At 47.7% G+C, this 20,448-nt stretch overlaps 1 protein-coding gene across 1 annotated transcript in view; it reads left to right on the forward strand.

Moving 5' to 3' along the window:
- The first annotated feature begins 3,077 nt into the window (after positions 1 to 3,077).
- The window catches only part of LOC144178942 (neural cell adhesion molecule 2-like), a 199,049-nt gene continuing 181,678 nt past the window's right edge, over positions 3,078 to 20,448 (forward strand). The window contains exon 1 of the mRNA XM_077707096.1: positions 3,078 to 4,786. Coding sequence (XP_077563222.1) covers positions 4,549 to 4,786 — 238 coding nt within the window. The 5' untranslated portion in view covers positions 3,078 to 4,548. The remainder of the gene's footprint in view (positions 4,787 to 20,448) is intronic.

Below are 20,448 nucleotides of genomic sequence, written 5' to 3' on the forward strand. Positions count from 1 at the left end.
CCATTTGTCGAAGGACGTCCGAGCCGGCGAAGCATTCATCACGCGAACTCTAAGCAGCTCGGCAAAGCGGCTGTGACAGATCGCTCGTGGCACGCGGCTCGGGCGTCCCGCTTTCCGACGCCGAAACAACTGGACCAGCCACTGACAGGGGGACGCAGGCGGGTTATGCGACTAATGAATGCCGGTGCATGCTAACGATCCTGTTCAGCGCGTACTTGTGGTGTCATCTGCTAGCGGGTGAAGCTGGTCGTGAGCTAACCTGCGGAGAAGGCCCACCAAATATTAAGAGCCTTAATTACCGGCGTCATCTTCCTGTGGGGATAACCTGTCGAGTAAAAATTTTAGTTATGTTATAGCCGGTCGCCATTGCGAAATGTACTTCTAATTACTTCGTGCTACGAGGAAGCCGGAAACGTTCGCGTTGCTACGCTGTCATTAGCTAAATTAATATGTTGTCATTCGAGAAAAAGCTTCAGCTTCCATAGAAAGTTCTATAATCCCTGGCGTTAATTCCTCCCTATTTTATCGAGCAACTAATTTTCGAACCGGTGAGATCACGTATTAAACGCGTCTGCGTGTAATGATAATCTTCACAAATGTAAATTAATATTGTTCAAATTTTATTGACATTGGCTATATGCAAAACTCAAGAGAAGGGGAATTTTGAGCGGTATTTTAAACTAACTTAGAGCTTTCCCCCAACTTTGGGTAAGAGTGAAGGTGGTGTAAATGCAGTGTAGAAGAAGGCGGTGTACTTTTGCGGACACAAAATATCGTATTTTGTCTTCTTGAAGAAATGAAACGAATTTTCAAGACATTTTTCTTCGTTTAATGCAAAGCGGTAGTTAACCTCTCTCAAGGAGACAAAAAAAAAAGCCAAGTAAGTTAGCTTGTATCGCGTAATATCCGCACTAAAAGGTTACACACCTCAGTTGAGCTGAACAGAATTCATTGCCTCTACCAGAAGTCAACGCTCATAACGTCATCCAACGGTCTTAATCAGCGCCACCGTGGAAGGCTTGTTCGAATAAGCGAGCGTCTTTGCGCACTATTACTTCCCCCGATGTAATTGCTGGTCCTTGCAATTCCCGCACTTTGGAACAAGGGGAGCAGATGGTATAATGATTCCCGCTGCAGTGTGGACGCTTCTATTTTCATTTACGAAGAATACTTTCAACCAATACATACCACTTGCGGTATGTCCTTATTAGGGCGAAGCTGTATACGTCTAATTTCACCAGTTCTCATTCCGGGGAAGCCGCATTACTCGCCACTGCCCTTTCCCTCCTCCTCGCCACCGCCGACGCCTAAACTTCGCAGCTATGAGCAGTTGGGAAGCAAACTGGCCAGGCCGAACCCCTGCGATCCCCTCAAGATTGTCGAAAGGGCCAGCCAGGCAGCGCGCCCACGGACTTCCGGAGTAAGAAGAGCTCCCATCACCATGGGTTAAAAAAAATAACCAATTATTGGTCCAAACCAAGTGTACTCTTACTTCTCGTTATCAGATCGGGTTGGTCCCAAAAGGGGGTGGAAAGGGGACCTCATTCGCTACGCGGTAGCTCGTAGATTCTCGCGCAAAACTCGCTGCCGCCCATACCGTACCACACTGGCGCCTTTCTTTAAAATAAGGTACAGTCAACTTGCCGCCGACTACACACAAGCACCTGCCACGTCCCACCCGCTTTCCACTCATATTCCCCAGACAACAACTATCTCTTTGTACTGCACTGTCCCCGTTCCGGCTCGTCATACCATGTAGTATGGACATACCGACACACAACCACACTTTCCCCTCACCCTCCAATCCTTCCTTTCAGCAGTGGAGGGCTTCCTTGGCCAGCCCCGACCCGAATCACCCAGTTCGACCTGTTGACCCGAGCGAGGACAGCCAGCCAAAGACAAGGCATCACCAACTAGGAATGCCCTTCAAGGGGCCTGGCCCAACACCACCTTCTGTTTGATAAATGAAGATTAACTTTTTTTTTGCCTTTTCTCTCTACAGACTCAAAATTGAGTTGCGTGCGTGTAAGTTATTGCTTTCAAGGCCTTTATCAATAATTATTGGTAAAGGGCGGTACCCGGGCCAAATGTTGAAATGAATGTTCTGATGTCTGATGTTAGCCGCAGTGGTTTTCTTATATACCACATTTACTCTATTCTAAGCACCCCCTTTCTTCCAAGATCGCAATGCGCACAGTCAGAAGGGTGCTCAGATTCGAAAAACCTAAACTGAACCCCCCTTCCCCCCCCCACCCCTCACCCCACATACACACCCACTTATCGTAGCAGTAGCTAGAAGAGAAAGGCACGAGGAATAATGTTTTATACAGTACCCATTTAAAAAAAAAGTAGGCACAAACAGTTAACTCACCGTTTACGTCTCAATAGTCATTCTCAATACCACTCGAGTCATTCTCGAGTCAATAGTCAACCATTCGAGTCAATAGTCATTCTCAATACCATTCGGGGGTGTAGCACCGCTTGAGCAGCTTCTCTCAGTATCCCACAGCGTGTTGTCTTTTGTTTCGTCAAACATTCCTCTTAAATGACTCAAGTGCAGTGAAAGGCTCAAAAACAGAGCGAGAAAGCGCCGTTTCGCTGCCTGGGCGTATAAATATATACCCTGGACGTGGCGCCCTTCATCGCAAAAAAGTTAATGCTTAAATTCGCATGCAAACTTTTTTCAATTTTTTTCTGAAAGTAGGGCGGGTGCTTAGGATCGCAAAAATACGGCATAAAAATACGGTTAGACAGGTACGGTTGCTCTCCTCTTGCCTACCTCCAGATGCGGTTAGAGTGATTATGCGAACTTAGCATATTTCTTTTGTTTTTGTGCGGTGTGTTTATGATATCGTCTTCAGTTAGTGTCATTTGGCCGCGCATTTCTCGCGAAGCGTCGCTCTTCTCTAAAAGACGACCCTCGACAAACCCGCTAGGGCTCGGCGCAAGCGGTAGATGGCGCGACGATACCGGGCGGCGCCAACCGGGTCCGGGATTCTCCCCCGAGCTCGGCCAGTGGGTCCGGCCCGCTGCCGCCGCTTCGGTTTCGATCCGAGCAGCACGGGCCGCCGCCGCCAGCTAGCGCCCAGAGCGGGAGATTTGTTTGTCGCGCGGGGGCATCATCGGCTCGGTCCCTACTGTGATGCGACCGCGGGAACGCGCACTGGATTACTGGCTCGTCACTGGCGCGGCGTTCCTGGCATCTTCGGGACTGCGGCGCCCTGCATACTACTCGCCCGCTTCGCTCGGCGGTTGAACGCGTGGCCCACCGGGACGCTGCCTCCTTTTTTCCCCTCGTGCCTCGCACTTGGGGACGAGGACGCCTCGATGCAGCACTCGAGGCCGGTGTAAAGCGCTGCGCGACCTTCAATCATCGGCGATATTCACCGGCCTGCGTCCTGCTCTCCCTTACTGTGAAGGAATAGCGACGTTGTTCGTGGAACCTGCCGAGTTCGTGTCCTCTGTTTTTTTCCTCCGTATTCTCGCATGGACGCACGGATGAGGCGCCGGGTGGTGTGTTGACGTTACGCAAGGAAGTTGCGGCGCACTGGTGACCGATAGTGCTTTTGTGCCCCCCCGAGCCGACGCCTTTGACCTTTCGCGATGACGCTCACACTGCACGTTGCGCGTCGTTCCTGCGTCGCCCCAATTCGAAATACCCAGGGATTCGCTTACGCCAGGTTTATCGCGGTGGCGTAATCCGGTGGAGCGGGCCGTCGAAATCAGCGACTGAGGCATTAAAAATCTCCTCGACCTGAACGCGTCAGCAGTTCTTGCTTGACTGAGCATAATTTTGCTGGGAAAGATGTTTATGCCTTCTCCGGTAGCCTTTTGTTTTGTGGCACAGTACCGCGCTTAGATGCCAAGTGCCCTGAAATGAAAGGTGGCTTGACGGTTCGACGGTTACTTATATAGCCCGCTGAATATCGCTAAATCAGCGCGGAAACCTCATTAATTGTACGCTGGGATTTTTAGTTGAATTACAGCATCGCACGTGGTATGTAAAGCAGTCATGACGAAGTCGATTTCATCGCTCCTGCTAGAGAAGCACGTCTTGGTTAATTTTAAACCTAAGTCCCCATCTCGCTGTAAATACCAGTGGATTGTCAAATACTACTACATTCGACAGTCGCTGCTGTAGCCAGGACATTGAATTCAGCAGTGCAGATACCAGGCATATCAAGGAATAGTAATTCATCTTTAGTCGCGTATTCTCTTACCACCCGCTGTACTTCGACAGTGGAGCTTTGTAAATAATCAATCACTTCAATTTCCTCCCCTTAAGGGCATAGTAACTAGTCGTTGGTCTTGCTCGATCACACAAGGAAAGAAAGCAAGAAAGCCACACAAAGGGAATAGCCCGCTTCCAGGACGCTGAGTGCAAGTTTCTTCTGGATAAAAGGCGTGCGGGTGGCTACAGACCGGTTGTGAGCAACTCTTCTATTTCGCCGACCTCGAACTCTGACTGCCTACGGCGTAGCATCGGCACTATCTGCTTACTACTACGCGCGTGAATAGGGACACGAATTCCGCTGTGCGACGCGGTAGATGTCCTGTTCTGTCCCCACGTCGGTGTTTTCTTCGGCGGCGGCTGCGGCTGCCGCAGTTACTGCCGCTACGACGTGCTTAGTGGTTCCGTTCCCGTGTCTGCGCTCCTGTCCTGCTGGTAACGCCTCTGAGCGCCGACTCCTGGTCGTCATGCTCGGCGTTGTCGTCTTTGCTCTGGTGTCGGTCTCGATGGCCAGCGCTGGGAATGCCACCGCCCCGTCGCCGTCAGAGGAAGAAGGTGAGTTATCCGGGTGCACAGTGGTCTTCGACGCGCGTAGGTATGCCGCATAAATGTAAAACCCTGACGAGTCTCACCGGCACACTGGTCTCCGACTCGTGAGCTGGGGCTGTAGTTATGGCGCATAAACATAAACTTGTGAATTTCCCGAGAAAGAAAACTCCCTTTGGCACGTCCCACCGCGGAAACGAGGGGGCACTTATATGCCGGACACGCGGTGAAGAGGGAATAACGGTCTTTTCGCTTCTCTGCGAGACTCTACCAAAGGGCACTGGGTTTGTCTAAAAAAGGAACTGTTTGCTTTTTTCTTGTTTTCATGGTTTGTCTCCTAACTGGAGGGCAAGGTACTCTAGCGGACACAACTTTATTTTTTTCTTTTGTCTTCAAGGCGGGCGTCGAAGGTCTGTTGACCATTTCCTGCACACTGTCACAACTTGAAGAGACGTTTCGTTATTCACACCGCGGAAGATATCCCGGGCTAATATTCCTTTTCTGTGGCTTGGCTAACGAGTTTTTCTTTTTTTTTTAGAAACTATTGCCATTGGAATGGCCCTGTACCAGCCATCACTGAATTAGTTCTTTTCTTTCAGTGATAACTTCGCGGTTCTTTAGAATATTCAGCGTACGCTTCCTGATCACATTAATTTGCCACGGTTAGGGTGTGGGGTGTAGTTGCAAATAGATTGCATTGGAGGGTTAGCGACTGTCGCCCTCAAGTACCTTAATCAGTCGCAAGCTGAGTACCCGCCGCCCCACGCAATTTAACTCTCTTCACTCTAGGAAAAGCGCGAGTGGTGCTAGGAAATTGCACCGGAGGCATTACCTGCAATTATGCGCCAGCTAGGTTTAAAGCCGAGGCTTCGTGCAATTTCTACCTTACTCGGAAATCCCAGCAGCTGCTCAGCCTTCTAAAACTCTTTCGTGTAGGCCGCTTTCAGAGTAAGTTAGGTTAGGTGAGCGAAATGGGGAAGTACGCATCGCTGTTAAGTCCACTCAACACTGCGGCTGGACCCGTGGCGTTTTAAGTGGACAGCGGCGGCAGATTGGCTCTAAGGCACGGGTGTCACTGTGCCGCTGTGTTTGGCACTCGAAAAGACTGAGTAGCGCCACGTATTTACCCTTTTAAAACTCGTATTCCTCTCTCACTGCTTTCCTACCTATCTTTATGGTATCCTATGCAAAATATTTTTTTGTATTACTAACAATTCGTGAAACCATGCTTGCTTTGTTTAGCGCCTCCTTTAGGGAAATTGAGAGTCATGCATGAAGGCCCTCGTTTTTGCTTCATTCAGTTGGCTCTGTCATGTGCTGTGTACTGCTTTTAATGTATACAGTATTTATGACTTCACCTGAACTGATTTCTGTATTGTTTTTTTAAAATCACTCTTGCTTCTCAGAGAAAATCTAAGCTGTCGCAGAATAAAGGCCATTTTAGAGTTATTGTTGTTATTAATACAGGATGGCGTAGTTTTCCTTTTTTCTTCAAATTATTTCTAGAACTTGTACGCATATTCTGGAAGATGTCCTAGGGATTTCCGACACCGGGGTACCAATGCACTAACCGGGTTCTGCGATGAATTTACACCAGTTAGCAGGCTTCTGTTGGAAACTGTTAGCCATAATATAGGAACTAACTTGAAAACCTTTCGCCGTAGATAGGCTTTGCACAAAAGCCGCCTCGTCTTCAAGGACAGTTAATGCCAACCAATTACCCAAGTGGATTGACACGCATTTATTGATATGTATTTATCGGCGGAGCTTGAATATTACCGTAGTATGTGTGTATCGGACATTTTATCAACAGGTCTTTTTCGGGTCGAGCGTCATGCGTTCGAGTGTAGACGAACACTGCTGTGGATTCCGGTAAAAGTTGTAAAATCGAGTGTTGGACCCACTGGCGTATGCTGGCGGGTTCCAGGTATACATTTTCGAGCTCGAAGGGTAGGGAAGGAATGCACGGGGACGTCAAGGTACAAACACCGCCAGTCATTTTTTTGTCGCAAGCAACACTCTAACACTTCGCAAATTCGGAGTCTGCCCTCACTACGACATTCAGCTGTTTTGCATTGCCGCTGAATAAAAAAAAGTGAGCAAGCTAATAGAAGGCCAGAGTTTGCAGAACCACTACGGTAAAACATCCCGCAGTTTTTTATAAGTCGGAATTTTGCATTGATTCCTTGCTTCAGCTTTTTTGTTTCTTTAATGGATTTCGTAGATATTTCTCTTTCCGCCTCTTATGTTCTCCCTCTCCCTTTTCTTGCGTGAACAGGCCCACCTTCGCCCGCCCCCCACCAATATAATATCCTGCGTGCGCCACCGGCTGGGTCTTGGAAAATAGACCTGAAAGTGCGGATATCATCCACATGTGCAAATGATGCATGACACGTAACCAGCAAAAAAGGATTTTTTGCTGGTTTCGATACAATATTAGGGTAAAAACGACATCGAAGCATCTTTATTTCTTATTATAGTAACGTGATTCGTGTTCGTACTTTGACCAATGAGGCCTTTCTCTTGAAAAATCGCAATAGAAAAGCCACGCCCACTCTTACAACGTTGGGAAATATAGCGCTGCAATAGACAATAACAAACTGCGCGTCACAATGAACCGACACCAAATATCCTACAAGAATTAAATGTAACACAACGCATAAATGCGGCCCGCATAAATGCGTTCCTCTCACCTATAATTATTTGTTATTAGTTCATCTGTTTTATCGCTTTCTGCGGTATAGCTACCGCGGGAACCGTAAACATCGGGGGCGGTTCGCAAGAATAAATCAGCTATACTCCACTGACGAATAGGCGTCTCTGGGAACTCGTTTCCTTTTAAATCTCAGCTTATAAGAGTGTCAATGTTAAAGGCTCATTTGCATGACAATTCAAACAAGCGGCGCGTTGAGTGATTACCCGGACAAAACCCCATTGTCGCGCTTAGCAGCATAGCCTTTCATAGCACCGCCGTCTTTCTTTCATGGCGCTTAAAAACACGTTGGTTGCGCTATTTGGCACGCTGTTTTGAAGCGTTGGCTGGCTGTGTCAGTTTTTAAAGCGACACTTTGGTGTTCTCACTAAAACGCCCTGCAGGAAAGCCAACTTTCTCTGACGATGATGATGAAATATTGTTGGTGAAGTGAAAGAAGAAAGCGTTACAGTGGCCGGAATCTAATCTGGGTCTCTCGGGTTATGAATCCGGCGTCTGTTGTCCAATCGCTCAATAGAAACTCAGTCCAAACTCAGACGACAACCAAAGAATCCGTCCCACGAAAGCTTCGCGTTCAACCATGGTCGTCGTTAGACGGAGGGGTGCATGATTTTCGACCTCGTGTATTTTTGATGCAGGTTGCGTCTGTCTGTAATCACTTTAATTTAATTTTGCTACGTTAGCTTTCTGGTAACGTTGAGTCCTGTGTATTTTATTTTGCGTATACGCAAAATAAAAATCGTCAATTCTTTATTGTTGAATCGTATGCATTTAATAAGAGCTGGAGGTTTTTGGCAGGCTGCTGTGCGCTCTGAAAGAAAAGAGAAAGGAACCACCATGGCATTATACGAGTAGCTTGAGAAGGGCCTTGCCCTCATGTACATCATGTTCGTGCTCTTATTTCTGGCAAAACTGCTTTATGAAACGGCATAAAATCCCCCATTGGATATAAAATGGCTTCAAGAAATCAGGAAAGCTTACATTAACACGAAAGACTTCAATGGTGAAGCTGTTGCAGTTGAGCATTGACGGAAACATATCTAAGAGTTAGTATCGTTGTTTATTTGCATAGCTGCGGTGCTAGTTATCGTCCTCATATGCATCGAAGAGGTTGTCGTCTTCTTCGCGTCGAGTCATCCTCAGCATTGTAAACTTCCACAAGCTCTTCGTCATCGACTGGAGGCATTGGTGGATGGATCTGCGAGTCGTCTCGGGAAGGAGTGGCTCACTCGTAGCCATGTCTCCAATGACCCACAATGGCTTCTAGATTATGCGGCGGCCGGGGTGACCTCTCGAAATCACGGTGTCTTTAACTTTAGCCTTAACGTTTCAGTTTTTTTCACATGAGGGGTAGCGCTTAATGACAGCGCTGGGGTTTTCTTTTTTTGCTAAAGCCACTGCACGATCCAGGGACCCGGCGGTCGCCGCAAGGCACGCGCTGACGAGCGCTCGCCATCTTCTCGTTCCTCGGGGTTTTTGCCAGTTTTTTTTTTTTTTTTTTTGCTGAATCCACTGCGTTTGCAAAGACGCTTGGCGGTTGCCACGAGGCGTGCCCTCACGAGCGCTCGGCTTTTCCTTGGTATTTTTTTCCTGCAACAGCGAACTTACGCCTTGTGCAACAGCTCCGGCTTAAAAAGTTCCGTCAAAAACCGGTCGCAGTTCACTGAGGTACGCTTCTTACACAAAAAAACATTCATGCAGAAGCTAAGCTTCCTTGAAATACACCTAAGACGGCCCAATCCCACATTCCAGGAGTGTTTTTTTCGATAGTATACGCAACATATACTGGATTATGGCGAAGGAACTGAGACGTGGCTGCCCGTTGCAGGTGAAATTCATTACATATGGTGTGAATTACCTCTGCTAATCCGCCGTTGTCGCGCCACTCGTGCGGCGAAACGATCCCTTTTCGTTTCTGCGACATATTAAATGCGAAGCGGGGTTCCTAGACCAAGTTCGACCGGTTTAAACGTTTCGCCATTTGCCACATCAACGAGGTATGTCGCTTTACTGGAGGAGGAGCGCCGCAGCTGCGAATTCGCAGGGGAAATTTCAACCACGTAGAACGGACTTAAGCCATTTTGCAAGTGCAAGTAAGCCACAATTGCGGGTTAGCTATTGCGCGCGGTGTGGGTGAGCCAATGCGCTAGTGGTTTCGGCTCTGTGCCGCTTTCGCGGCTTTCGCGGCTGCAAGGAGGCAAAATGTGAAACAAAAACTCGTGTGTTGAGAAGATTTCAGCACGCGTTAGTATTTGGGGTTGTCGATGATGTTTCGCAGTTGCTGTATAATACAGCTTTGGCGTGTTTGAAGTCTTCTGCCACACTTATGTAAACTTTTTTTTCAAGCTCTGAAATACGTTTAGGACGTAATTAACAAGGCCATGAAGGCAAAATACAAGTTTGTTCATTTTGAACAAACTATTGTTGGGTAACTCAGCCTACTCCAATCTAGCCAGAAAAGACGTTTTTTGAACCAAGCAACGGTAGAAATATTGAGAAACTTATAAATTTTGTGCTAGAGTGGCGTAATACGGTCAGAGGTGATGCAGTTTGCTCCAACAGTAAAAACTGTTTTCGGTGTTCTTAACTGCGCATTAGCATTAGCATCAAACGGAACTAAAGGTGACAGTACGATCGCAAAGTCATGCTTCTTGGCTCTGGCTTCGGTCAGCGGCTGCCAATCGCACAAACGACATTCTGTGACGTCAGAGGATTCTCCGGAAAGTGGCTGGAGGACTGGCCTGTGCATCACGCGCTTTATATAATATCTCGGTAATTTGAAGTTTGCGATAAAATTGGTATGATTGTCATCCGAAAAGCGCTGTTCTTCAATGAAGCACACTTGCGTATTGTCTTCATTGCCCTTTAGTTGACGACGAAGTACTCAAGCCTACTTTTCACACGCTATTCAGACAGTTCAGAAACTCGTTGAAAACGATTTCCCGTCTTTCTCGTTCTGTGAGTCGTTTGCGGGCTTGAGTGTCGTCAGTCAAGTCATATCACGGCTAGCTGTTTGACCAGCTTCCTTTCAGCCACCTTAAAGAAAATCGCAACAAAAGGGACGCAGAAGGCGAGTAAATCACGCAGTGCCGCCCTGCGCTTGCGATAAGTGTAGCTTTCGCAATGCTTCCAGGCCCGAGGTAGAGAGTTAAACGTTTTCCGGCAGTGTTGGGGAGGGAAACCTTTAGCTCCGACTTGGACTTCGGAGAAGCTTTTGTTCCACTTTTTCTTCGGCACCACGCAAGTGTGCGTTTTCGTGTTTACTTCGTCATCGATTAACTACTTCACCCTCAGGTATAGCTAGTTTCTAACTACAGAATGCTAGAGAGGATTTTAAGCGAAACGAGGGAAGTTTATCGCTGGTAGATCGATTAGTGGCGCAAAGCACTTCAGTTCCTGGCTCCGCCACAAGGTGGCCATAGTGCTTCACTCGAAGCCGCCGTTCTCCCGATGGAACTATGCAGAAAATTAAAAACCTAAAACGACTAAAAAATCGCTCCTGTTTATTTTTTCTCTAGAAAAGAAAGCTTGAAACTCCTTAGTTTCACTTATAAGTGCATTAATAAGAATGAACGCTCTTTGCAGCTTTCGGCTGCTCAAATTTAGGGACTTGTAAAATGGTCATTTGCTTGCTTTTTGGACGCGCGAACATATTCATGAATCAATTTGATAGGGAATTACTAAACAATTTGTTTATTTTTTCAATAGTTGTGGCAATGTTCGCAAATTAGACGATATACTATATTCCAGGCAACTTTGTGTTTCTTTTTTTTTATCGCAGAAATTAGCTCGTCAGCGTAGCAGAAACTATATATACATATAGACTCCGTATTCCAGAAGAAACCAGAGGAACGGGCCGTGATGTGGACCCTGCGTCCACGAGGCCAAGTCCGGTGAATAGCCTGGGCGTGGGCCGCAGGAGCCGAGGTGCGCGAGTCGTGGTCTTAGCAGGACGGGGCAGCTCCACACCCAATGCTCTGCTGTATCGTGCTCAGCAGGAGTGGGGCAGAGCACGTCGATTCAAATGGGCCATGGTGCTGAGGTAGGTGGCCAGGTCCTCGTCAGAGTCGGTGTGAGGACCACCTCCAAACGAAGTCGTCAGAACAGGGCCTCATATAAGTGGGACAACCCGCCAGGGCAGTACCGTGCGGAGGTGTGAACGCGCGTGCGGGGCGCCGAAGACGTTCTTTTACACTGGCACGGTGAATGGCCGCTGAGGTAGGTACCAGGGGAGCGGGATATTCTGTCGTGGCCTGGGCACTACGGACGGCCAGATAGGCCTCTCCTTTAACTTGGAGATATCAGAAAAGTCTTCTACAAAATCTGGGGTGCTGGGGGAGACTACGAGGTGAATATTTCCTTTCATTTATTTCGAAAAAAAAAAGTTTGTTTATGGCTGAGACTAACTCAATCGCTTCGGTGTGTCTGGTTCGAAATTTGTGGACGCTTTCCACAGTCAATGGGAAAACTACACCGGGGAATACTAACAATTGACATTTTCATTCGTTTTGTATTCGCTTTGAATGAGAACGGATGGATACGTCTATGGTGTTACTTCGCTGATATACAGTCGAAAATCGATCTAAATAAACCCGATCTTACGAATTTACCCATCTAACAAACAAATTCGGATTCCCCGCAGGTTCCTAAGCGGCTCAATGTTTTTATGAACTCAAACTAACGAAAAAGATTCAGCGCCACTCCCAATTTAACGAAGTATTTCGAGTAACAGACTCATTTAAAAAAGAGCAATTTCGAACGTCTTTCTTCTGAACGCCACGAGGATTCTTCCGCCACGTCGGAACAAAAACGAGGCATTTAGTTTCGTTTTTACGGAGCCCTGCGAGATGAACTCAGCAGTCCCGGTTTTCAATAACTGATACTAGATGGCGCCAGCAGTTGTGGCAGCCCTTGCTCGATGTCTCGTGTGACAGGTGGCATTATTTTCACCGCAGACTTTTAGTGCATTGTTATATTACCGGCAGTGAGCGTCGCGGCCGCCGCAATTACGTTGTCATCGTAGCTGCTGGGAACCGCCTTGTTGTATTTTATTGCGGTGGACGTAGGGCAATTACCTTAATGAAGAGGAGGATGTCACGTGAAGCAGGGTGCGGTGGACAGAAAAGGAGAGAAGGAAGACGATGAACGCTCGGATGCCATGATGATGTTAAACAGAAATTCAGTCTGATATCAATAGAGATTTTCTTTATTTTCGGCGGCTTCGGTCTCCCTTTATCATCAGCCCTCCCTTTAGACATCGAATTCATGGAATCAGCTGCTTGTAAAATGACATTGCCAATTTTACGAATTTCTCGATTTAACGAAATAGTTCGCGTTTCCCGGTCGCTTTGCTTGATCGGCTTTTAATTGTAGTTAAAAAACAAACGGTCTGAGGAGGCCTAAGCAGTCTTTGTTTTGTGGAACGCGAATGAATTAATGTCCAGCTGAAGACCTGTGGCGCCTTGCTTCTGTTTGGTGTTGTCAGAGGGTTTTGTTATCTTTCCGCTTGCGACCCTTCGCTTGGCGACCCCCTTAACGCTTTCGAACGTCCTCCATCTTTCTCGTACGCGTTGTACTTCTGCTCGATCGTGCCGTCGTGTAATGGCAGAGTTGAGAATGTTGGTGAATTGATCGGATTGTATATAAGCGCGTTCCTTGCGTTATACCACTCTCTGCATCTATGGCGTACGGGTGTGAACGGCCACCGCTCGCTACTGCAGAGTTCAAGCCTGTGCTACAGAACGTCTCTTCGTTCGGGATGGCTCGTGGTATAGAATTACTCCGAAGGAGCCGTTTCTGTTACGAACGGTGAACGCATGATTTCCCTTCTTTGGCTCAATAGACCACTTATGTCTTTCGCCTTAAAATGAGGTCATTACTTGACCGGTAACGCCATTTCAAAAAGTACACATCGTTCAACGGACCCAGTTCTATGGGGACTTTGAAACATATTGATTGTAGGGTTTAACGCGCCGACGCAACGCAGGCGATGACGCGCGCCGTAGTGGAGGGCTCCAGATTAATATTGACCACGTGGTGATCTTTAACGTGTGCCGAAATCTCATACACACGGCCGTTTATTTTCCGCCTCCGTCAGAAAAGCGGCTGCCGCGGCCGGGAATCGAACCCGCGTCCTTGTGCTCAGCAGCACAACGCCTTAGCCACTGATACCCCGTGGCGGGTTATCTTTGCAACAGAGCCAGTGCAGCCCGCGTAGAGCGCTGTGTTCGTTCTTTGTTTTCTTTTGCGTGTCACCCTCGCCCTTACTTCTCTTGCTCAAAATAATTCGATACCCGGTGCGCCAAAGAGTAGTTTCTGGTCGCTGCAAAAGTTCATCTCAAGGGGCTGATGTGGGCCCCATAACGGTCTGTGTTAAACCGTCACTGTTTAACTTGACGTGTCATACCATTATTGTTTAAACCGACGAGTCATATTACACCTAGAGAAAATTTATATCGCTCTGCTAAAACGGCAGCGCATCTCCCAAGTCCCCCCCCCCCCCTTCCCCCCTTACTTTCTCGCACGCTTCTGCGCGCACTAAGCCTATTCTTCTTCGGCGGCGTCGCGGGCCTGTTCACACTCGCGCGCCGTTAGGCGCTGCCGCGCGCTCGGAGGCCCTACGAAAGGGAACGCGAAACCCTAGAGTTTTCTCCAGTCCCAACCTTCGATATGGCGGGAAAAAGGAAACGCCGTGTTTACCCAAGGTTCGCGCCCAGCGATCGTCGCAGGCAACGTGCTGCGAGCCTCAAAGAAAAACCTCCCCCTTTGTGTCTGCTCTCTACGTCAGCGCTGCGCGCTGCTTGGTGTTCGTCGCTCGTTACGGGAGACGTCGTCGCCGCTCCGATTCTTATTGTGAGGTCGCACAGAGGCGTGCCTCGGAACACATATCTCTCCGCTCGGCATGCACGGGTTCCCGTTTCTCATTCGCCGCCTGCCGAGTCCGACGCAAACACGACGCCCCTTTGTGTCAGGCGCGTTTTCCGCTCACTGCCAGTTCCCCGTGGCGCCGAATCGAAAGGCTTTGAATCGCGAGGGAGTGTGTCGTGTCGATTTTCACCAACTGCGAGTGCCGTTCTCAGCCGAGGGAAAAAAGGTCGGGATTCGCCTGCATACTGCTTACAAGCCGAGCCTGTGTACAAGGCGAGTGTGTGACGAGGCCTGATCACGCGCTAACTGAATTCGCTTTACGTTTGCGTTGTTAAGTCCAATGCTACCGCTTGCCATTAAGTACGCCGCAGTGAAAGGTGGCAGGATATTTAGATCTACAGCGTTTATTTGTCGCTCGCGCAAACTCTACTGCAAGCGTGTGTTTTTGTTTTAGAGAGCTATTTAACTTTGCGTTTACTTTATTAATGTTGCCTTTAAGCGACCGCTCTGATGGTTTGGCGTCACCGTCGATTTCGGTGTAACCGAGCCAACGAAGACGACACCGAAAATAGACGTGATAGAGCGAGCAGGCAAGCGCAGGAGGGAAGTTTGGCGAAAGGTTGAGGGTACGACAGTATGCCGAGGCTACCCTGCGATACTTTTGTGGTGCAGGCTTGGCTCTCTTGCCTATCTCACACTCAGTATGCCGAGGCTGCGCGAGAGAAGCTCGGTGGCGGCGACGCGCCGCAAGATGACGCCATAGTAGGACGTGCCCTCGTGTGTTCGAAGGACACGCTCTGTCGGCCGCTGCAGTAAAGGAGGACTAATGTGTGAAGACTAAAATGGTCTGTAACAATACATTAATGTCTGTCTGAAAATCTTAGCCCCAACATATCTTGCACTGCCGAAACAGCTAAAGAGCCGCACTCGAATTCCGCATTAGGGAGTATCGTAATCGTCAGCCATTTTTTCATTACCCCAGCAGAACGTCGACAGTGATACGGAATAGCGAATCAGTGAGTCACATTTGCACAGAGGTTTAAGGGCAGCATACAGATACTAATTGGATATAGGCCGGTGTAACGACGAAAAGTTTTTTTTTCTTTTCATGCGACTTTCGGTAAGACCACAGAATAGGCTTTTGCATAAAGAAAAGCAATAGTTTTCTTGCGTGCTTTTATTTTCAGTTGTACTTGCTTGTATAAAGTACAGCTCCACACAAATCGTTCCAGAGCACACACACACACACACACACACACACACACACACACACACACACACACACACACACACACACACACACAAAACCCCTTACAGTTGCCCTCTTTGATAGTTGTGAAAGCGGCTTCACTCATTCGCAGCTTCTTCCACCGAGCTCGCAGTGTCCGAGATATGATCGCCTTCCGGAAAAGCGAGATTGGTAATGGCTCCCGCAACATTGAAGCTTTCTTCTGTAATCTTCAACAAACCGCTTATCAGGCTTAAGCGTGCATCTATACATCCACACACAAAAACTAACGATCCTAAATATTCGGGGGCTATAAAAATCCCTGGCCATTTCCACTAATTGGGAACCTCGGGAGGGGCGAAGCATGCAGTGTGTAAGTGTATTCTTGGCGCCTTGGCGTTTTGGCCAACGGAGATGAAGCCGCTTGGGGTAGAGGTATACAGCTTTGCTATAAAAGCCTGTCGTCTTTAAAGCAAGAAGCTCCCTAGCGCGAGGCGTATACCACTGTCCCGGTGTTTTTTTTAGTACACGTTACGAAGCGCTCTAGAGCGAGGCGTCAACGAGTGTCCCGGTGGCGTGTTTCCAAACGCTTCGCCGCACAGAGCACCCAAATGACATTGGTGATGTCACTGCGCGCGCCATTCTTTTGAGCGCCTGCTAAAACGAGCCCACTGTTCTGGCTCTGTAGCCTCGATGTAGAGCGCTGAGTAGTGGTGCTGACGGCTTGGGTTCGAGCCCCAGCTTGTCTACCGCTTAGTTTTTTTTTTCGTTGTCTATTTTTTCCTAAATTCAATTTTTTTCTAAACTCAAATCAACGCGTCGTCTTTGTTAATAATGGTGATTTGGTGTGTTTTTTTCCCGGTGTTTTACTGCCGTGACTACATGAGACGACGATTACGACGACGACGACAGGAGACGCCAACAGCCCTAGCTTCTAAGGGGCATTCCCCCTAAATTTGTATCTTGATAGCGCGTGCTGGATCTGCCGAAGTGAGGAAACAAGAAATCAGTGTTTAAAATTTTTTGAGACTTTCTAACGAGGCTTGCAGACGTTGTGGAGCTTATTTGACCGTGAAGGTTGTTTTAAAGGATGTATTCGGCGCCGCCAAGTCTGGACGCCGGGTGGAACGAACGAGTTTTCCCAGTTACAAAACTGTTAAGTTTTAGTTTTATATATCCAGTTAAACTTAACAGATATGTCACACACACCAGCTTCTCTAGACATTCAGATGGGGCATGGTTCCTGTCCGAAAAATAAGTACCTGGGTTACTTCAAAATTTCTGCATAACAACAACAAAAAATTAAACTAATTAGGCGTTCTCTCCCTCCCTTAATTCCTATATATATATATATATATATATATATATATATATATATATATATATATATATATATATATATATATATATATATATATATATATACGTGAACTCTTTGTGAGGTCGGTGTTCCCAGTCTACTTCCCAGCCTTGGCAAGAGTAAAAGCTTGTGACCTTCTGCCGGGTGAGCAGCGCAGCAACGGCGACGACCTTAAATATTCTGTAATTTTCCTACACAAAAAAGGAAGAAACGCCTCAGGGAGTAACGATACGGATTGCCTGCAACAGAGGCATCAATTTTACGGCGTGCTGTCATAGATATTTGCACCGCACTGTCACAAATACTGCGAATAAACATGATGCGAATACTGGATTACCGCAAATGAATCGTATGTGGTGAGCTCCAGGTGTTTCGTCGTTGACAGGTGTTGTTTGTTGTTGTTGTTGTTGTTGCTTTCCTTTCAACCAGATCTACGGAGAAAGCGCGTTGTCAGGCAATTTTGTTTGCAGGTTGTGCTACAGGTTGTGCAGGTTGTGCCTTGCTACAAGTACTTCAGCCAGAGTGCAGCACAAGAAACAAAAACAAAAAAGCGAGCCAGTTGGGAGACACGCCGGCACTGGTCTTTCACGTCCCCAACATTACTTGCGTAAAGGTTTTACGTCCTGCCAAAAATAGGGTCATTAGCGTGCACCGATTAGTCGCTTCGGCGACCACAAAATCTGCAGTTACTTACGCGGTCGGTCGTGGCGGAGAACAGCACTTATCGCTCCAATACGCTGAAATTAACCGTATTTTCAGATTGGAATGCGTGCATTTTTGTATTTTCTATAGAAGGTAGTGCCCGCCCTCGCGCATGCGTCCCTCGGCGTGAACCGAGAAAGCGTGGTAGTGTTGTGGCGCTGCGCACAAAGCAGTCGATGGCCAAGTGTTAAATTACCTTTCCAAGCACTCTACGCCGCTTTACCACTGATCACGTGCCTTTGTAAATACGCAGAGTTAGGAAGAGATTCAGCCAGTCAGACTTGAAGTACGGAACGGTTATATTTGGCATACCATCCGCCCCTGCCATCCCCCAGCGTTTTGCTGTCCCAACCCCTTAACGCCTGAGACAATTCCACATTCGGACGACACGCATTTCATTCGAAAAAAAATGCGAGGGCCTTTTGAGCGGAAACGCCGGCGTCGTCGTCGCGGTTTTGACGTCTGTATACAGAAGGCTCCGAAGTTCACATTGGCAACGATGCGTTCACCAACGCGTGCCCAGCAAAAAAGAAACAAAAAGTAGCGAATCCATTTGCAGCAAGCAAGAGTATGCGCCTGGACATGCCCGTCGCCTGCGAACAGAACACAAATAAAAAAAGCGTGCCGTTCAACTACAAACTTATTACGTGCATGTGCACCAGCCTGACGTCAGGCCTACGTTAGGCCTAAGGTTACGCGATGAAGACTAATGGCGCCACTCGGTACTTGCCGCGTGACGTAGAACGGGTTGACGTTTCTTGACACGTCGTTTTGCATAGCGTCATGGCTACGAAACGTTAAGCGTAAATATAGCCCTCCAAGGGCAAGTGGCAAGCGCTTGTGGTCATAGTAACGACAACAAGGCAGGAAACACGCAAAGCAGTAAGGATGTTCGTGGTGAGGGTGAGGGGAGGATTGGTGATTTAACTCCCCGCCGTACTAAGCCCTGTCCATCCCTTAGCCTCATACAGGAGCGCAGCAGTCACCGTGAGTCTGTCGCCTCGCGCGGCTCACTCAGCGCCGAGAGAAATCACTAGAGGAACGTTAATGCTTTCGAATTCGCGACTCAAAGGAAGTGCTTAGGATTCTGCGGAGATATTCTATGAAAACGCATGCAAGTAATTCAAAGACAACCGTACATGGTTCGAAAATTTGTCTGCGTGCCTTTGAACGAATCAGCTTGAGCTAACGACACAAAAGAGAAAGAAGTATATTTCTTTCTGGCCATGAAAAAAGCTAATGAAGCAGGATACCTTGATAAGATTTTCTGCTGAATTTATTGAATGAGTCAGATAGCCTAGGCGTATTAGAGGCTTAAATCTACATAATTTAAACTGGTGTAAACACGTCTACAAGTTTTGAATGGAAATCTTTGGATCCGCGCTATTTATGTCTAAAATGAGACGCTCACTGACCACCGGGGCAACGAAGCTACGTTATTATTCTCTAGTTAGCTCTCGTTTCATTACGTTCTTCTTGTTTTAAGAACAACAAAGAAAACTCAGAAAAAGGGCATTTACTTAAGCCATGGTTTTTTTCATGATTGATGGTGCCCTATTCTCGAACCCCGCTACATGATCCGCTTTTGAAGAAACATAAAATGCGAACTGTCCATAATATCATACCCCAAACGTTTTCTTTATTCGGGAAAGGCAAATAAATACTGAACCAGACATTTTCATTCACAAGTACTTTTGTAGGGCGTAAAAAAATGTGGTTTCGACACAGTGATTTCTCGCGAAATTCTACTAGGGCTTTTAAAACACGCATTTTGCTGACATGACGGTCACCAAAAGGATTTTTTTCGTTACAAGCCTATAAATGAATTAATACATAGTTCGTATTGTCACGATAATGGTTTCTCGTCCCTGTTAGCATATCTTTTTTTTTTCGGTGGTTCACGTACGACATTTGGTAATTTTCTAATGCTTCCACGCCTTCGCTCAAAAGCGCAGTGATTGAGGAGCGGGTAGTGGGCTTGCGCTTCGTTCGGCAGTTCTGTAGATATTTTTTTTGTTAATCCCGTTCACACATGAGACTTGTTTTCCGTATAAAATATTTTTTGAGCCTAAACTTCGGAGTTGGATTTGCAGTTGGAGTTCAGATATAAACAACGTGACCTTTTTCGCTCGAGCGGCATAGCTGTACACATTCTACGCCATATTCGACGCAAGCTACCTTCTTTCGTTTCATTAATTTATTTCGCTTTGGTCTGATCTCAAACTAATTTAGCGCACGACCAGCGAGAAACCGGTTCAAGAATTGTTATGCAGGCGCGGGGCCCTACGCTCGGTAGAAATCCTTGAAAGCTGGTATTACCCGCGGGAGACGGAACTGGATCGCCGTGTGGGAGCACCGGGATTTAGAGGTTGCGTAGGCATTGAAATAATCCTCCCCTTTGAGGCCCGTTCTGCGAGGCCCCACGTAACTGCGGCAGAACTTCATCTCATCAAGCGAGTTCAGCAACGAAGAATGCGCCGCGCAGCCGTGCACATTAGCAGGGAGCCTCGACGGAGGGGGCGCGTTCTCCTCCCACGCACCGAGGGAGGCCATTTCTAGCGCATAAGGCTTTCCATCGTGGCACGAAGTAGGGACCACGCTTGTCCTTCGGAGGAGCAATCATTTCCCCATCGCAATTAGAATGCCCTTTTGTCTCCTGCTAGGGGGAGCGCGACGGCGATTGTGCCCGGAGTAACGTCGGCTCGCTCCCTCGGTGTAATCGTAAGCCTGAAAGCCTCCTGGCTGTGCGCCGCCGTGTCTTGTTGCAATGCGAGAGCACCGTGCTTCTACCGCGAAGCTAT

This window comes from Haemaphysalis longicornis, unplaced genomic scaffold (assembly GCF_048455015.1).
Source record: "Haemaphysalis longicornis isolate Haplotype H1 unplaced genomic scaffold, Haemaphysalis longicornis Haplotype H1 scaffold_4, whole genome shotgun sequence".
Taxonomy (NCBI): Eukaryota; Metazoa; Arthropoda; class Arachnida; order Ixodida; family Ixodidae; genus Haemaphysalis; species Haemaphysalis longicornis.